The following is a 12,450-nucleotide window of genomic DNA, read 5'->3' on the forward strand; positions in this document are numbered from 1 at the left end:
AGGGTTGGGAAGGCTTGTAAGCCAGCCAAGAACATTCGAGAAGTGTTTTGACCAGTTCTCCGGGGGGCAACAGAGACAGGAGGAAGAAAGGGGGGCAGTGGCAGGGAAGGAGAGGATGGGTTCGAGAAATACTCAGGTTGTAAAATCAAGAGCTGGTCAGTTTTAAGGGATGATGGGAATGTTAGTTGGCAAGAAAAGTTAATTTTAAATTTGGGAGTAAATAAGCCTTCGCGTCAATCGCTCAGAATTCTGATACTCCCCAATCTGTCATTTATATTAGAAAAATAGTTTTCTGTTTTGTTGGTTTGTTTTTCCCTTTTAAAGCGTTTCCTATCCTGATAACAGTAATTTGGGGTCAACCTTTAAATGTTGTTGCCCTTCATGTTGGAGAGATGGGGTGGGAGAAGGGGAGCAGACCTGACTGCTATAAAAATTCGGTGTTTTTTAAAGTCAAGATTGTACAATATCTAGCAAAGCAACTTTAGACTTAGAAAGTATAGTCGATTTTCACAGTAGACTATAAATGCGTATCCTAACTGGAAATTCTAAGGTGGGTGGGAAAATGGGACAAATCTCGCAGAGTATCCCGTTGTCCTAAAGCTCTGAGCTTGTAGTTTTTTTGTTTTTTTCCCCAAAGCTTAGAGGAGTTTTAAGTAAATTAGAATGTCAAAGTGAAAGAGGCGCTGCATCTTCCTGCAGATTCAGTACCCAGCTGGGATCCCGTGCCTGGGGCACACGCGGCATCTCCTCTCACTGGGCTGCTTGGTGAAAAAGCGGAGCTCTTTGCAGTTAGTCCTTATTGAGGGGCAGTGGGTTCCTGTTGTTCTTTGTCTCAATTTTTTGTCCTTGAGGCTATTGGTGCCTTCTTAGCAATTTGTTGTGTTTGTTGTTGACTAAGTAGCATATCCACCAAATGAAGTGAAACTATCGGACAATTATTATTGCAGGTTAAATTGCCTGGGGAGTTGAAATTAACAGAAAAGGATGCAATGTGGAGATCAGCTCTGGTTTTCCTTTATTTTTCTAACATTCCACTAGAATGTTAGAAGTTATATAATTCCGTACACATCATCACACACCTTTTGATATGAAAAGTGAAAGACTTGATCTTCTTAAGTGACTCAGGAATCATCTCAATATTAAAATTTACACCGTTGTAGACTGTAAAGAAACAAGCCACTGTTTGCTTTCTTCAGTTCTGGTGGTCATAAACCTACCAAAAGATATATACCCTCTGGCTTAACTGAACACCAGATGGCGCTCTTAGTAAATTAAATTTCTCTGAAAAACCGAAGGCAAAAAGCAAAGCCAAAAGGATATAAGGGAGAAGCTTCAACGGGCATAGTAATTGCTAATTTTGACTCATAAAGGGAAACGGTAGGTTAGGATCTCAAGTCCTGAGAGAGGAGGGGACACAGCATGGCCAAGAGTGTGTGCTTGTTCAAACAAACGAGGGCTGATCTACAGGGCACCGTAATCTCCCTAGACTTGTTTTCAGTTCACCTTCCACGCTGAACACTTAACAAACATATGGCAAAACATGGTACTCCCCAACAGAATGTCTTCCAGACACGGTAGGACCTATACTTTCTACTGCTTTCAAAATCACAGTACTCTTCCTTTGAATGTCTGGCACTTCTTATTTTGTTGTGTATCATCTAGGTTAGTCTGAAAGCTTCCTAGGACAGAATGTCCTTTGCCCCTGTATCAGAGGTCTAGAAGAAAGAAGAGGGGCCTGTTGTTAAATTCTTGGCGTTTCTCAACTTCCATTGTTACCTGCTTTTGCAAAAACATCTTAGTGTAACACTGACTCTTCCCCATACTTGCCTGAAGAATCAAAGTTTGTATTTTCAAGATAGGATATTCTTAAGACCCAAATCGTTGCAGGTTATAAGCATGCCTTGCAAACTAAATACATGAAAATCTGCATCTGCGTGAAAGGAACCTGGATTTTTTTAACAAAAGATTCCTCGCAGGATTCCTTTATGTATTTGTATACATTTAAAATAATTCCATAGGTAAGGTAAGATGCACCCAGACACCTGTTCAGTTGCATCTTAACATCAGATACTCAAATAGCCACCTCCATCCATAGGATCCCCGAGGGGAGGATGCAGTCTAGCTTCTTGGCGTGTCTGCGAGAGCCACCGTGGTGGTGATTTGTAGACTGTTCATTCTCATTGGTATAGCAGGCGTGTATGTGTCCATCCTGCTTTCCAACTCTTTGTGCCTATTTTATTTTGTACTTTGGGCTGCTTTCCTACTTTTTTTTTTTTTTAATGACCTTCATTATATATTCAGTTGAATCTATTCTTCCTGGGGTACCTCACAATTTAATCTTTTTAATTTTGTCATTTACAATTTCTCTACTGAGTTACATCAGCTCTTGTCTCACAGCTTCCTGAGGAGTCTTTTGGACCACTTTTGTTCTGAGATTTTGAATTTCGAATTTCAGGTGTTAATTTTTATTTCCTGCCAAGTTCTGTTGGAGGATATTTAATGCACACCGAATACTGTTGCAGTTTTCTGCCTTATGGTTGAGGGGAGAATTTTCAGCAGCTGTACTTCTCTTTTTTCTTCTTATAGATAGTAGTGTTTGTAGATATTTTCTTCCCTTTTCGGCTCATTTTGAAAGGTATCCTTTTCCTTAACTTGCAGAAACAGTTGGTTCGATGTAGGCAAGGATGAGGGGTTTCTGATTCAAGAGTGTTTTCTTCTGTTGGAACAGTGAAATACGGTATTTCGCAGAGATGACACTTTTCTTTGTGAGGTGGTAGGGGCTTGGAGTCTCACCTGATTCTGTAATTTTACTTTCCTATGACCCTTACTTCCTTCTTTCATTTTATCATCGAGCCTCCAGGAGACATCTCCCCCTGTCCCAGACACGGTACATTCCTCACACAGCCCCCTTCAATCTCATTCAGACTTCCCCTTGATGATCCCGTAGGCAGCGCTGCGATGCACTGGGGTGAGGCGTCAGTATCCCCATCACTCGTGCTGGGGGCCCTGTGTTCTTGCCCTGTGTACTGCCACAGCTAGGCCCCCTGCCCTTGTCCCTTTACCATATAGTTTCCACCTGACTCTGCCTTCACAGGAATTCTGATGCCGGCTCTAGTTTCCCATGAGCTGAACTTTTTTCTGTGTCTCACGGTTATGCTGCAGGTACAGGTTATAGGTGACTTTGTTGGGAAGATAGTGAAAGAGATTCAGATTTAGGCAGCAACTACTATTCCTTGGAAAACCAGAAGCTCAAGTACTCCCCGCCCTTAAATATGAACACACAAGCAAGAACTATCAGACCTGGGAGGAAGGCTTCTAACCTGACAGACAAAAATGAAATCAAACAGAAAACAACGTTCAATCCTGTATCTGTTCAACAGAATAGGTTTTTTTATATTTTAAAAATTTAGAGAACATAAAAGAGAGCTCTTGAAAATTAAAAACGTGAGAGCAGACATGAAACCCTTGCGGGCAGAACTGAAAAAGACACGTCTCCTCGGTAAAGGACAAAGACACAGAGGAAGCAGACAACAGCAGCTGGCTCAAACCTGAGGTGCACTGTCTGAACGACACGGGTTCAGAAAGAGCAGAGAGGGTGGAGGGGAGAAACAATTTAAGAAAATGTCCCCGAATGTACGGCACGAATTTACAGTTTGCATACCTAGCGTATTGGTGGAGAACGGGTGACTGTAAAACGGTGGAGCCCTGGGGACAAAGAATTATTCCGTGAGCGTCCACAGAGGAAAAGCAGATGACATGTAAAGAATTAGAAACAGGAACGGCTTCAGATTTCTCAGCATCCACACTGCAACTTAGAACCTGGACAGTGCCTTCAAAATTCTGAAGGATAATTATTTCCAAGCTAGATTTCTAAACTCAGGCAAGTTACCAATTAAATGTGAGGGTCAAGAAAAAAAAAAGACATTGGTCTCAGGAAACTGAGCTCTCACATACTCTTTCACAGAACGCGTTGAAGCCCAGGCCCACCAGATTGAGGAAGTAAACCAAGACGGAGGAAGACATGGGACCCAGGAAATGGGAGACCCAACGGAGAGTGGTGATAGGATCTCCAGAACAAGGTGGAAGGAGGTCTAGGGAAGGCAGCTGTGTGCCAGGCACAAAGGGCAACCACTCCGGGTTCCTGCAGCTTAGACGCCACAGGGGAAAACAAAAGATCAAGCAAGACATAAAGAAAAAAGTAAACTGGGAAAGTCATCATGGTTTATTCTGCGTCTCACCTTTGAATTAGCACAAATATATATATATATTTATATATTTATATATATATTCCCCCCCACCCCGCCGGCTGCGCCGCGCGGCATGCAGGATCCTAGTTCCCCAACCAGGCATCGAACCCGTGCCCCCTGCAGTGGAAGCGCAGAGTCCTAACCACTGGATCACCAGGGAAGGACCGCCAGGGAAGTCCCAGATAGTCTAACATTAATGTGACCTAAGTTACAATGTAATTATGTAAGAAGATCGGGGAGGTGTGGCAGGGGCAGTGGAGGAGGGCTGGAGAGACACCTGTATTCTTACCTTCCATGTGGGGAAGTTAGGAGATAAATGTCGGGCAATGAAGAATCAAGAATGTAGCGACGCGGGCTTCCCTGATGGCGCAGTGGTTGAGAGTCCGCCTGCCGATGCAGGGGACGCGGGTTCGTGCCCCGGTCCGTGAAAATCCCACATGCCGCGGAGCGGCTGGGCCCGTGAGCCATGGCCGCTGAGCCTGCGCGTCCGGAGCCTGTGCTCCGCAACGGGAGAGGCCACGACAGTGAGAGGCCCGTGTACCGCAAAAAAACAAAAAAACAAGAATGTAGCGATGCAACTGTATTAAGAACTGGGCACACACCCAAAGAATCACTTAGAAGAGGTGAAATCTTTTCTCAGGAGGACACAAGGGGCTGTTTTCCTTAACAACCCCTACAGAACAAGCTGACTTAGCTACGTGTGCATTTATACCTTTGACTTAGTAAACTGTAAAGGCATTTTATAGAAAAGTATAGAAATGTAACAATTTTGGCAGAAAAAGGCCTAATCTTAATGAAAGAGAGGTCTCATCCAGTAACTCCCTATCCAGTAACCTCTACAACACCTGTTCAGAGCGCAGAAATTATCCATTTGATAAGAAGAGCTTTAGCCGCCTGCAGCTGTGTAGGCTCTCCCTGTCTTATGAACTGGTTTATATTTAAGTGTTTTCTACTTGTAAAACTCTTCCCGGCTCATGAGGCCCCGCCCTTTATACATATCATTGGTCCAATGGTCCGTCCTTGAGCACTGCCATGTTTCAGGTGAAATTTACTTGCTGGTCAACATCATGAGAAGACTCTGCCTTAAAATCAACGGCAGAATCTGGAGAACGCATTCCTGGCATTAAGACGTCTGAAAACCTATTCTTGAAGCAGTGGAGACTGGGTACTTCTGAAAGTCCATGTACAATTATATTATCAAATATATGGTATAAATACATATAATTGCCATCCACAACCGAGATACGCTCTCATCCTTGAACCCTGTGTGTCTTGGGAATAATGTGTGTTTCATTTAGGTCACACACGACTCTTAAGACTGGAGCTACTGTGCTTGTTTTCAGGTGAAAAGGGCTCCGAAGGTCACGCAACTAAGTGGCTGAGCCAGAACTAAGCAGATTTGTCAATCCCGGCTGTGCTCTTTTACCACACTACCAAATTGAATTAAGTCTTCGTCCCTAGCTCATCTGCCCTCTCCTTTAATCCACGCAGCTATATTTCAGCACAACCGTCCAAATGCCCTAGGATAGGTTGGGATATAACAAAAACACCATACCGAAAGATATTTTAAATAAGAGATACATGAACTTGCATATTGACCTCATACTGTGAGAGCTCGTCAGTTTCTTGCATACACACATAGGACACCTGTGACGGTCAGCGATAGAACCTAGTGGCCCTTCCTTTTTGCAGCAGAGGGGCGACACAGATATGCTCGACAGCGTAAAAATCCTAGTAAAAGGGCAAGAATCCAAATGTTGAGAATCCAGCCAGAGGTCACGGAGCCCGTGGACCCAGTTCAGCTACTCCCAGGATGTTGCTGAAATTGTCTGACGCCCGTGTTTACTGTTCTCTCTCTTCCCCCTGTTATCATGTATAAAAAGCAATACCAAACGCTCTGGACCGAACCAGGGATGTGTGATAGAAAAGCACATTATCTGACGGAAGGGCCCATTAAGAAAGTCAGTGTATGATAAAGGATTAAAAAAAAAACAAGACAGGCGGAAATAAGCATAATTTTTTCAAGAACATTTATACATCTTTTTAATTAGATTAGCTTTACAAGCATCTTGAGAGCTTTTTCATAATGAAACGCCGCTTCTCAAATTACATGACTTTATAGTCTATCTGTAGATGAATCCTCAAATTCTTTGCCTGCTGTGGATAAAGGTCTGTGTTTTAATGGCTGGTTAATATGGTGAATGAAAACAGCATTAGAAGCTTTATCTTTAACCAGGATTAAACACATATAGGCCACAAAAAGTTTTAAGTTTTGTTTTATATAGAGTCCTGCTTGGTGACAAGTTAACGGTCCCACTAACATGAAATGAACAGATTTTAAATGGATATTAAAGGAATGGCTATCCCGATTTCTCAATCCTTTCACAACAATCTCCAAGAACTTATATAAACTTTTCCAAAAACAAAAAACAAAAAAACACAAAAAACCAAAACTTAAAACCTGTCTGGTGAGCAAAACCCACAGGTAGTAGAATCTGACACTTTGCACAACTGCAGAGAAACACATCTGAATGACACAGGGGCTCCCAGATTAAAAGGCTGTTGCTGTACACCTTCACAGACAAGCCTCCCATCCACATCATACGATTTCTACTAGACCTAAAAATAACAGCGCTTTTTGAGTTGTGGCCTCAGGCAGCGCACTGCACCGCAGGCCAGGTGGCAAAGACAACTTGCGCTCGGGGAGTGTGGAGGGCAGGGGGCAGAGGCACTTACTGTCGAGACGCTCCGCTGTATTCTATGGAACTAGGAGAGGAAGCGGAACGAAACTGCACGCGGGCGAGGAAAAACAACAGTCAACTGTAATTGTCTCCTGCAAGTTCTCCGGAAGTGAGATCACAATACTGACTATTCAATCCCACCCTAAGTCCACACTGTCAGTTCACTAAACAATTTTTTTTTTCATGTTTTACATGAACAATAGCAATCTTTTAATAAAAATTACTGAGCTTTCCATAGAAAAGGTCTCTAATTGAGTACAAACTATACAGATGCTAAAACTGTCATAGGTTGAAATATACAGAAATATTTCTGTACACTCACATTATTTTGGCAAAGAAAATTAAGGATAGAGATAGAAAACTGAAGTGGGCAAAGGTCTTACACCCATAATTCACGCAAAATACAGATACCACCCTTAGGGCTTTGCTGAAGAGCCTAGGAAACTGAAGTCTAAGACACCCATCCTAATTCAGGTGTTAAATAACAGAAGTCTGGGAGGCCTTGTGTGATTTTGTAGTATTCCCTCTTTTTTTCCTGAAAAGTGAAAAAGCAAACTCATGAAACGTAAAAGTATCTGTTTTTCTGCTTTTTTGTGTTTGTAAGCTAAACATCCATCTTTCGGTACTGACGAAGAGCGTCATGTCTGGGGAGTGTGTCAGCACTGGTCTGAGGCGTCACTCACATTAAGTCTCTACCAACACCGTTCAGTCTGAATGCGCACAGTCTCCCCTTGACGCTACCCAACAGGAACGAGGTGCTGATCTGCTGACCAGATGGGCACAGGAGTAGGAAGAAAACGTTAACAGCAAAATTGAAAGTACAATCAACTTGACGGGAAGCAAAAGGAAAAGTCTTAGGAAAGGGGACAGTATCTTCTACATCTATAGGATATATATACCTGAAAGCATAAGAAAGCCCTTCATCTTGGGAACTTGATGCTGAGGATAACCTCAAGTTCATTTAGTGCCAGTCACTTTAGTTTTTTTTAAATGTAACTTAAAAGATAAAACCTTTTTACTGTGTATTTTTTTCTTATAAAGCATGAACTAAAAGTTATTGGTAGTAAACGGTGATGGTTTTACTGTTATGTTTCACTACTAACAATGTCAGGAAAACAACAGCAGCAATTTTTAAGAGTCCAAATTAGTGTAAGACAGGACACAAAACAATCGGATTTTTCAGCTGGTGATTAAAGTGCTCCTTTTCTTATTTTAAGTAAAAAGAAAATTAAAGTAATCATTAGTCACTGGCAACAATCATTATAAGAGGCCTCTTAGGGCAAAATTTAATAGTACGAAGAGGTTTACAAAAATAGATTGATGCTATTTTGGGGAATAATACTGTAATTTTTTTCTCAATTCAGTTTTGATAAATTGTACCTGATCATATAAAAAATTACTTCAAATTCAAACTTGACTATATAAAAAAGGGAGAGATGAAATGAAGTCAGCTAGATGACAGATCTGGCAAAATATAAGAATGAAAAAATTCTACCTAGGGCACTTATTTCATGTCCAGATGTAAATACCACTTTCAGCTGATAACTTATATTCCTCCCAATCACAGGTTTGGAGTCAATCATGCAGTACAAAGCCACACAGTCAAAATCTTCATTTTGATGCAACACAAAAAAGTTGTTTGTTTCCTTAAATTGCCAACTGGTGGTCTATTTTCTTTGTCCCATTTATTCGTATTCACAAGTTAACAAACAGCGTCAATAATTACTGCAGATGAAGTGGGGTATTGCTGGATCAAAGGCTCTATAAGACGTCTTTACTGATTGAATCGGAAGGTTTATTGAGTTCAACCCTCACACCTTTTTCACCTGCAAGGTAAAAAAAAAAAATTCATTCATTCAGTAAGCACCAGAGTACTGCTTCCCACTAAGTTCCTAACAGTACGCACAGCGTTTCAGCTTTGCAAACACACATCATCTGAAAATGATCACGCTTGCACTTCCAAAAGTTACCCTCGGGACTGTATTACGAGGCATGCACAGACGCTGAACTAGTAAACCCTCAAAGGGAAAAATCATTCTCTACACAGAGAGAATGATTTTTGTCTCCTTTTATTTGAAAAGCAAATCAAACTGCTGTAAGAGCACAGTGTGTTCAGCATCACTGAAAGCACACTACTAGGCTTCTGTCACAAATAAAATTTTAAAAATACACAGAAAAGGCGTGAACATTCACCTTTCAGAGTTTTATAAAAGGCTGATGTGGGATTATCAACGGGCCCATGAATATACAGCTAGTTAGATCAGTAATATGAACGAACTTGAGCAGGTTTGTGGAGATACAAGGTAGGGTTAAAGACAAGGCAGGTCAGTGGTCCATCCGATGGAAACCTCAGACCCAACCGCTCCAGGAGATAACCCGTAACTGGGGGTGACCTATGGACGCCACTGGCAGACGTGGACTCCACATGCCTGTCTGCTTTACTGATTTCAGCATGTCAATTCATCCCCTTTGTATTAATTTTCTTCATGTCCACATTTTACACGGCAGACCTGGAGTACTCTTCAGAGCACGTACATCTAACACGGAAAGGATATTATTACCTTTCCTCTGCGGGGAGAATGAGAGGAAGCCAGCCTGTGACTGAAAAGGATTATCACAGAAAAACTCAGCTTGGACTCAAATGATTTTCCCAGACCTCTTTGTCTCAAACTTTCCTCATCTTTGGGCAATTGTGGCGGTTCAAGATAACACTGAAGATGACTTAAGAGCAGCCCTCTTAAATAGGGGAATTAAGAATCAGACGGAAACAAGGAGCCAGTCTTCTGGCTCACGGAAAGCCCTGCCTGGCTGCGGGGTCTCTTCCTTCCGGTGTACCCTGGCCCCAGATGTTTACCTGTTAGATATTTTACTTTAGCTCGTGCTCTCTCATCTGCATCAAAATACCAAACAGTTATTGCGTACCTAAAAGAAAATTCAGAATAGGGTAAGAATGATCACACTGGGGAAAACAAAGCGTATTCTGTTGCAAAGGTCTACTAAAACTTGTAACGCCAAAATAATGCCTAACTTGGGGTGACATCAGATGATAAGGGAGCGGAGCAACAACCCACTCACTTAACCAGTAGTCCCAGTGCTCAGGAGTATGGCAGAGAGCCAGGAGTCGCTAAAATTTATGTTGCAGAGTTGACGAGTTTTTATGACTTTCTTAACACCTACTTAACCTACTTGATTATCTGTTTTGCAAGCCCACAGCAGATCAGAAACAGACAGTAAGAAGGTAAGAGTGGCTGTTACAGAAAAAGCACGCTATCAATAGTACAAGTTCTAAAAGAAAAGCAGAGAAACAGAGAAGGACTCAAGGCCAGGGGCCCTGTAGAGCAAGGGAGGGCTAAGTCTCCACCACTTCTGAGGACATCACTACACACATACCGGCAAAGAATCGTGATGGGGGTTTACAATTTTACAACCTGGAGTCATCAAGAAACTTAAATTATGCTAAGAATGTTTTAGGATTTTTATCAAAGCAATTATACTATGTTTTGTTTCATTTTTCTGAAAATTTCATCACTCACTTGGAGTATCTCATTTCACAAATACTGAAGAATCTCTGGTTTATTAAATACCACTTAGTTACAGCTTTCGGTACCAATAACATGGGAAATGTGCACACACCACAGGACGTGGAAGCACGCTGCACGTGACCAGCGCCTGAGTAGGACGCAGCCATCGGTCAGAGTGTCCTGCGGCTTCTGGCCGGTGTTCGCTGGGGGCAAAGCAACACTGATCAAATGAGGAGCCAGCAAACGTGGCAGAACTAAATCCTGTAACGCGGCGGAAGCAACGAGTCAAAGGCAGAGGAGAGTGGAGGCTGGGAGTCTGGGCAGCGGGGGAGGCCGAAGCCCCAGGCCACTCAGCTGCAGCTCCGGGTCTGGCCTCCCGGCTTCCAGAGCTCCAGCCCCTCCCCTACCACGCAGCCTCTTCTGTCCTGTCGGCGGCCGTGGCAACAGGGAAGGTGCACAGACAAACACTTTGGTACGTCTTCCGCACCTGCCCTACACTTTCAGTCACTTAGTCATCAGAGTTCTAACACCTGCCCCAAGGCCTTCCCAGAAGACAGCTGTAGAGTAGCAGGCGTGGCTCTGCCTCCCCTGCCTCTCCCTCCAGCCATCTGTTTAGAGGCCCCTCGTCCCCATGTCCCCCTCTGCTGGGACTTCCACAGCTGCCCCTGCTCCCGGCAGAGGCCGACGCTGCCCTACTCCCCGCTCCCCTCACTCCAGGCCCAGTGTCGATTCCAATTCAACAGCCCTGTCTCCCTCCTGCAAACCCCTGGAGCACTCCCTAATCGTCTTGGCATCTATTTACCACCTAAAATGTCGGTTCTGTCTTCATCTAGAAAGGCTACAGCCACACCGTATTCGAGATTCCATAAAAAGCAAGGTCTGTGAAGCGGTCTCTAGGGCGGAGACGGGCACCGGGGGGACGGGAGGCGAGGCGGGGATTCAGGACGGCGCGCCGTGTGATGTGACGGGACCCCCGGCCTCCACCCAGGGATTCTTTTGGCCGCTAGCCACACCGCTCAGCCGGCACTCGCTATGATGAATTACGGCTGAGGCAACATGGCTCGGAGAGAAGCCAGAAGGAGGGACAGGTGACAAAGTCTTCAGAGCTTGAACCTCATCAAATGCTGGCCCGTCTCTAACATCATTATCAAGAGGCAGCTCTTCTCCCAGTGTATCTAAGGGACCTAGGCAAATGCATGCCAGTGATTCACTACTGTAAGGTTCAAAGTCCCTTCTATAATGAAAAATAGGTATTTAAAAAGTAGCACTTTTTCCCCCAAATATTCATTTTGATAACAATGTCTGTAACATCTTCCATTTTAATAGTCTAAACATTTTAATTGGGTCATGGTTAATGGTAAAAAGAAATGTTTTTAAGAATACGTTAAACATAATAGGTTTAGAAAACTAAACTTTGTAGGAAGAGAGTGTAACGTAGAAAATAACGCAGAGGAGCGTGTAACAAGCCTAACAGACGTTTACTGTTAAAGCTGAAGGGTGATTTTTCTAACATTAACTCCCAAATACCTCTTCTCCACTTGTCTTTGCTCTACTCTTCTTCCTCTGTATTTCTGCTCTCTGGTTATGTGTTTTTCTCTCTTCTGTATCGTTTTTCTGCGTCATCCCTCTGCCCCCCACCCCTGCCGGACCACCTTTAACAAAGTTGCCCTTTCCCTTCTCTATCTAATCTTTATTCCCCAAGTGAATACTCTCACCAGATCCGAGAACAGATCACAGTTAAGGGAAGACGGGAGCCCCGTGCTCCCCTGACTGACCCCAGACATGGAGTGGCTGTGCAAAGAGACTCACAAGCGCTTGGTACCAACTGTGAATCAATCTTACAGAATTATTCCAATTAAACAGTTACGACCGAGGCCCTCTGGTAAAGGCAGGTGAAGAGCAGGAAAGTACGCGTTAGAAAATGTCCATGTTCACCCCAGC

At 43.4% G+C, this 12,450-nt stretch overlaps 1 protein-coding gene across 1 annotated transcript in view; it reads right to left on the reverse strand.

Moving 5' to 3' along the window:
* Positions 1 to 6,254: 6,254 nt before the first annotated feature.
* The window catches only part of EGLN1 (egl-9 family hypoxia inducible factor 1), a 56,903-nt gene continuing 50,707 nt past the window's right edge, over positions 6,255 to 12,450 (reverse strand). Inside the window, exons 4-5 of the mRNA XM_024765599.1 lie at positions 9,843 to 9,910; positions 6,255 to 8,814 (exon numbers count right to left, since the gene is read on the reverse strand). Of these exons, the coding sequence (XP_024621367.1) occupies positions 8,750 to 8,814; positions 9,843 to 9,910 (133 nt within the window). The 3' untranslated portion in view covers positions 6,255 to 8,749. The remainder of the gene's footprint in view (positions 8,815 to 9,842; positions 9,911 to 12,450) is intronic.

The sequence above is a fragment of the Neophocaena asiaeorientalis genome, unplaced genomic scaffold (genome assembly GCF_003031525.2).
Source record: "Neophocaena asiaeorientalis asiaeorientalis breed wild unplaced genomic scaffold, Neophocaena_asiaeorientalis_V1.1 scaffold369, whole genome shotgun sequence".
Classification (NCBI taxonomy): Eukaryota; Metazoa; Chordata; class Mammalia; order Artiodactyla; family Phocoenidae; genus Neophocaena; species Neophocaena asiaeorientalis.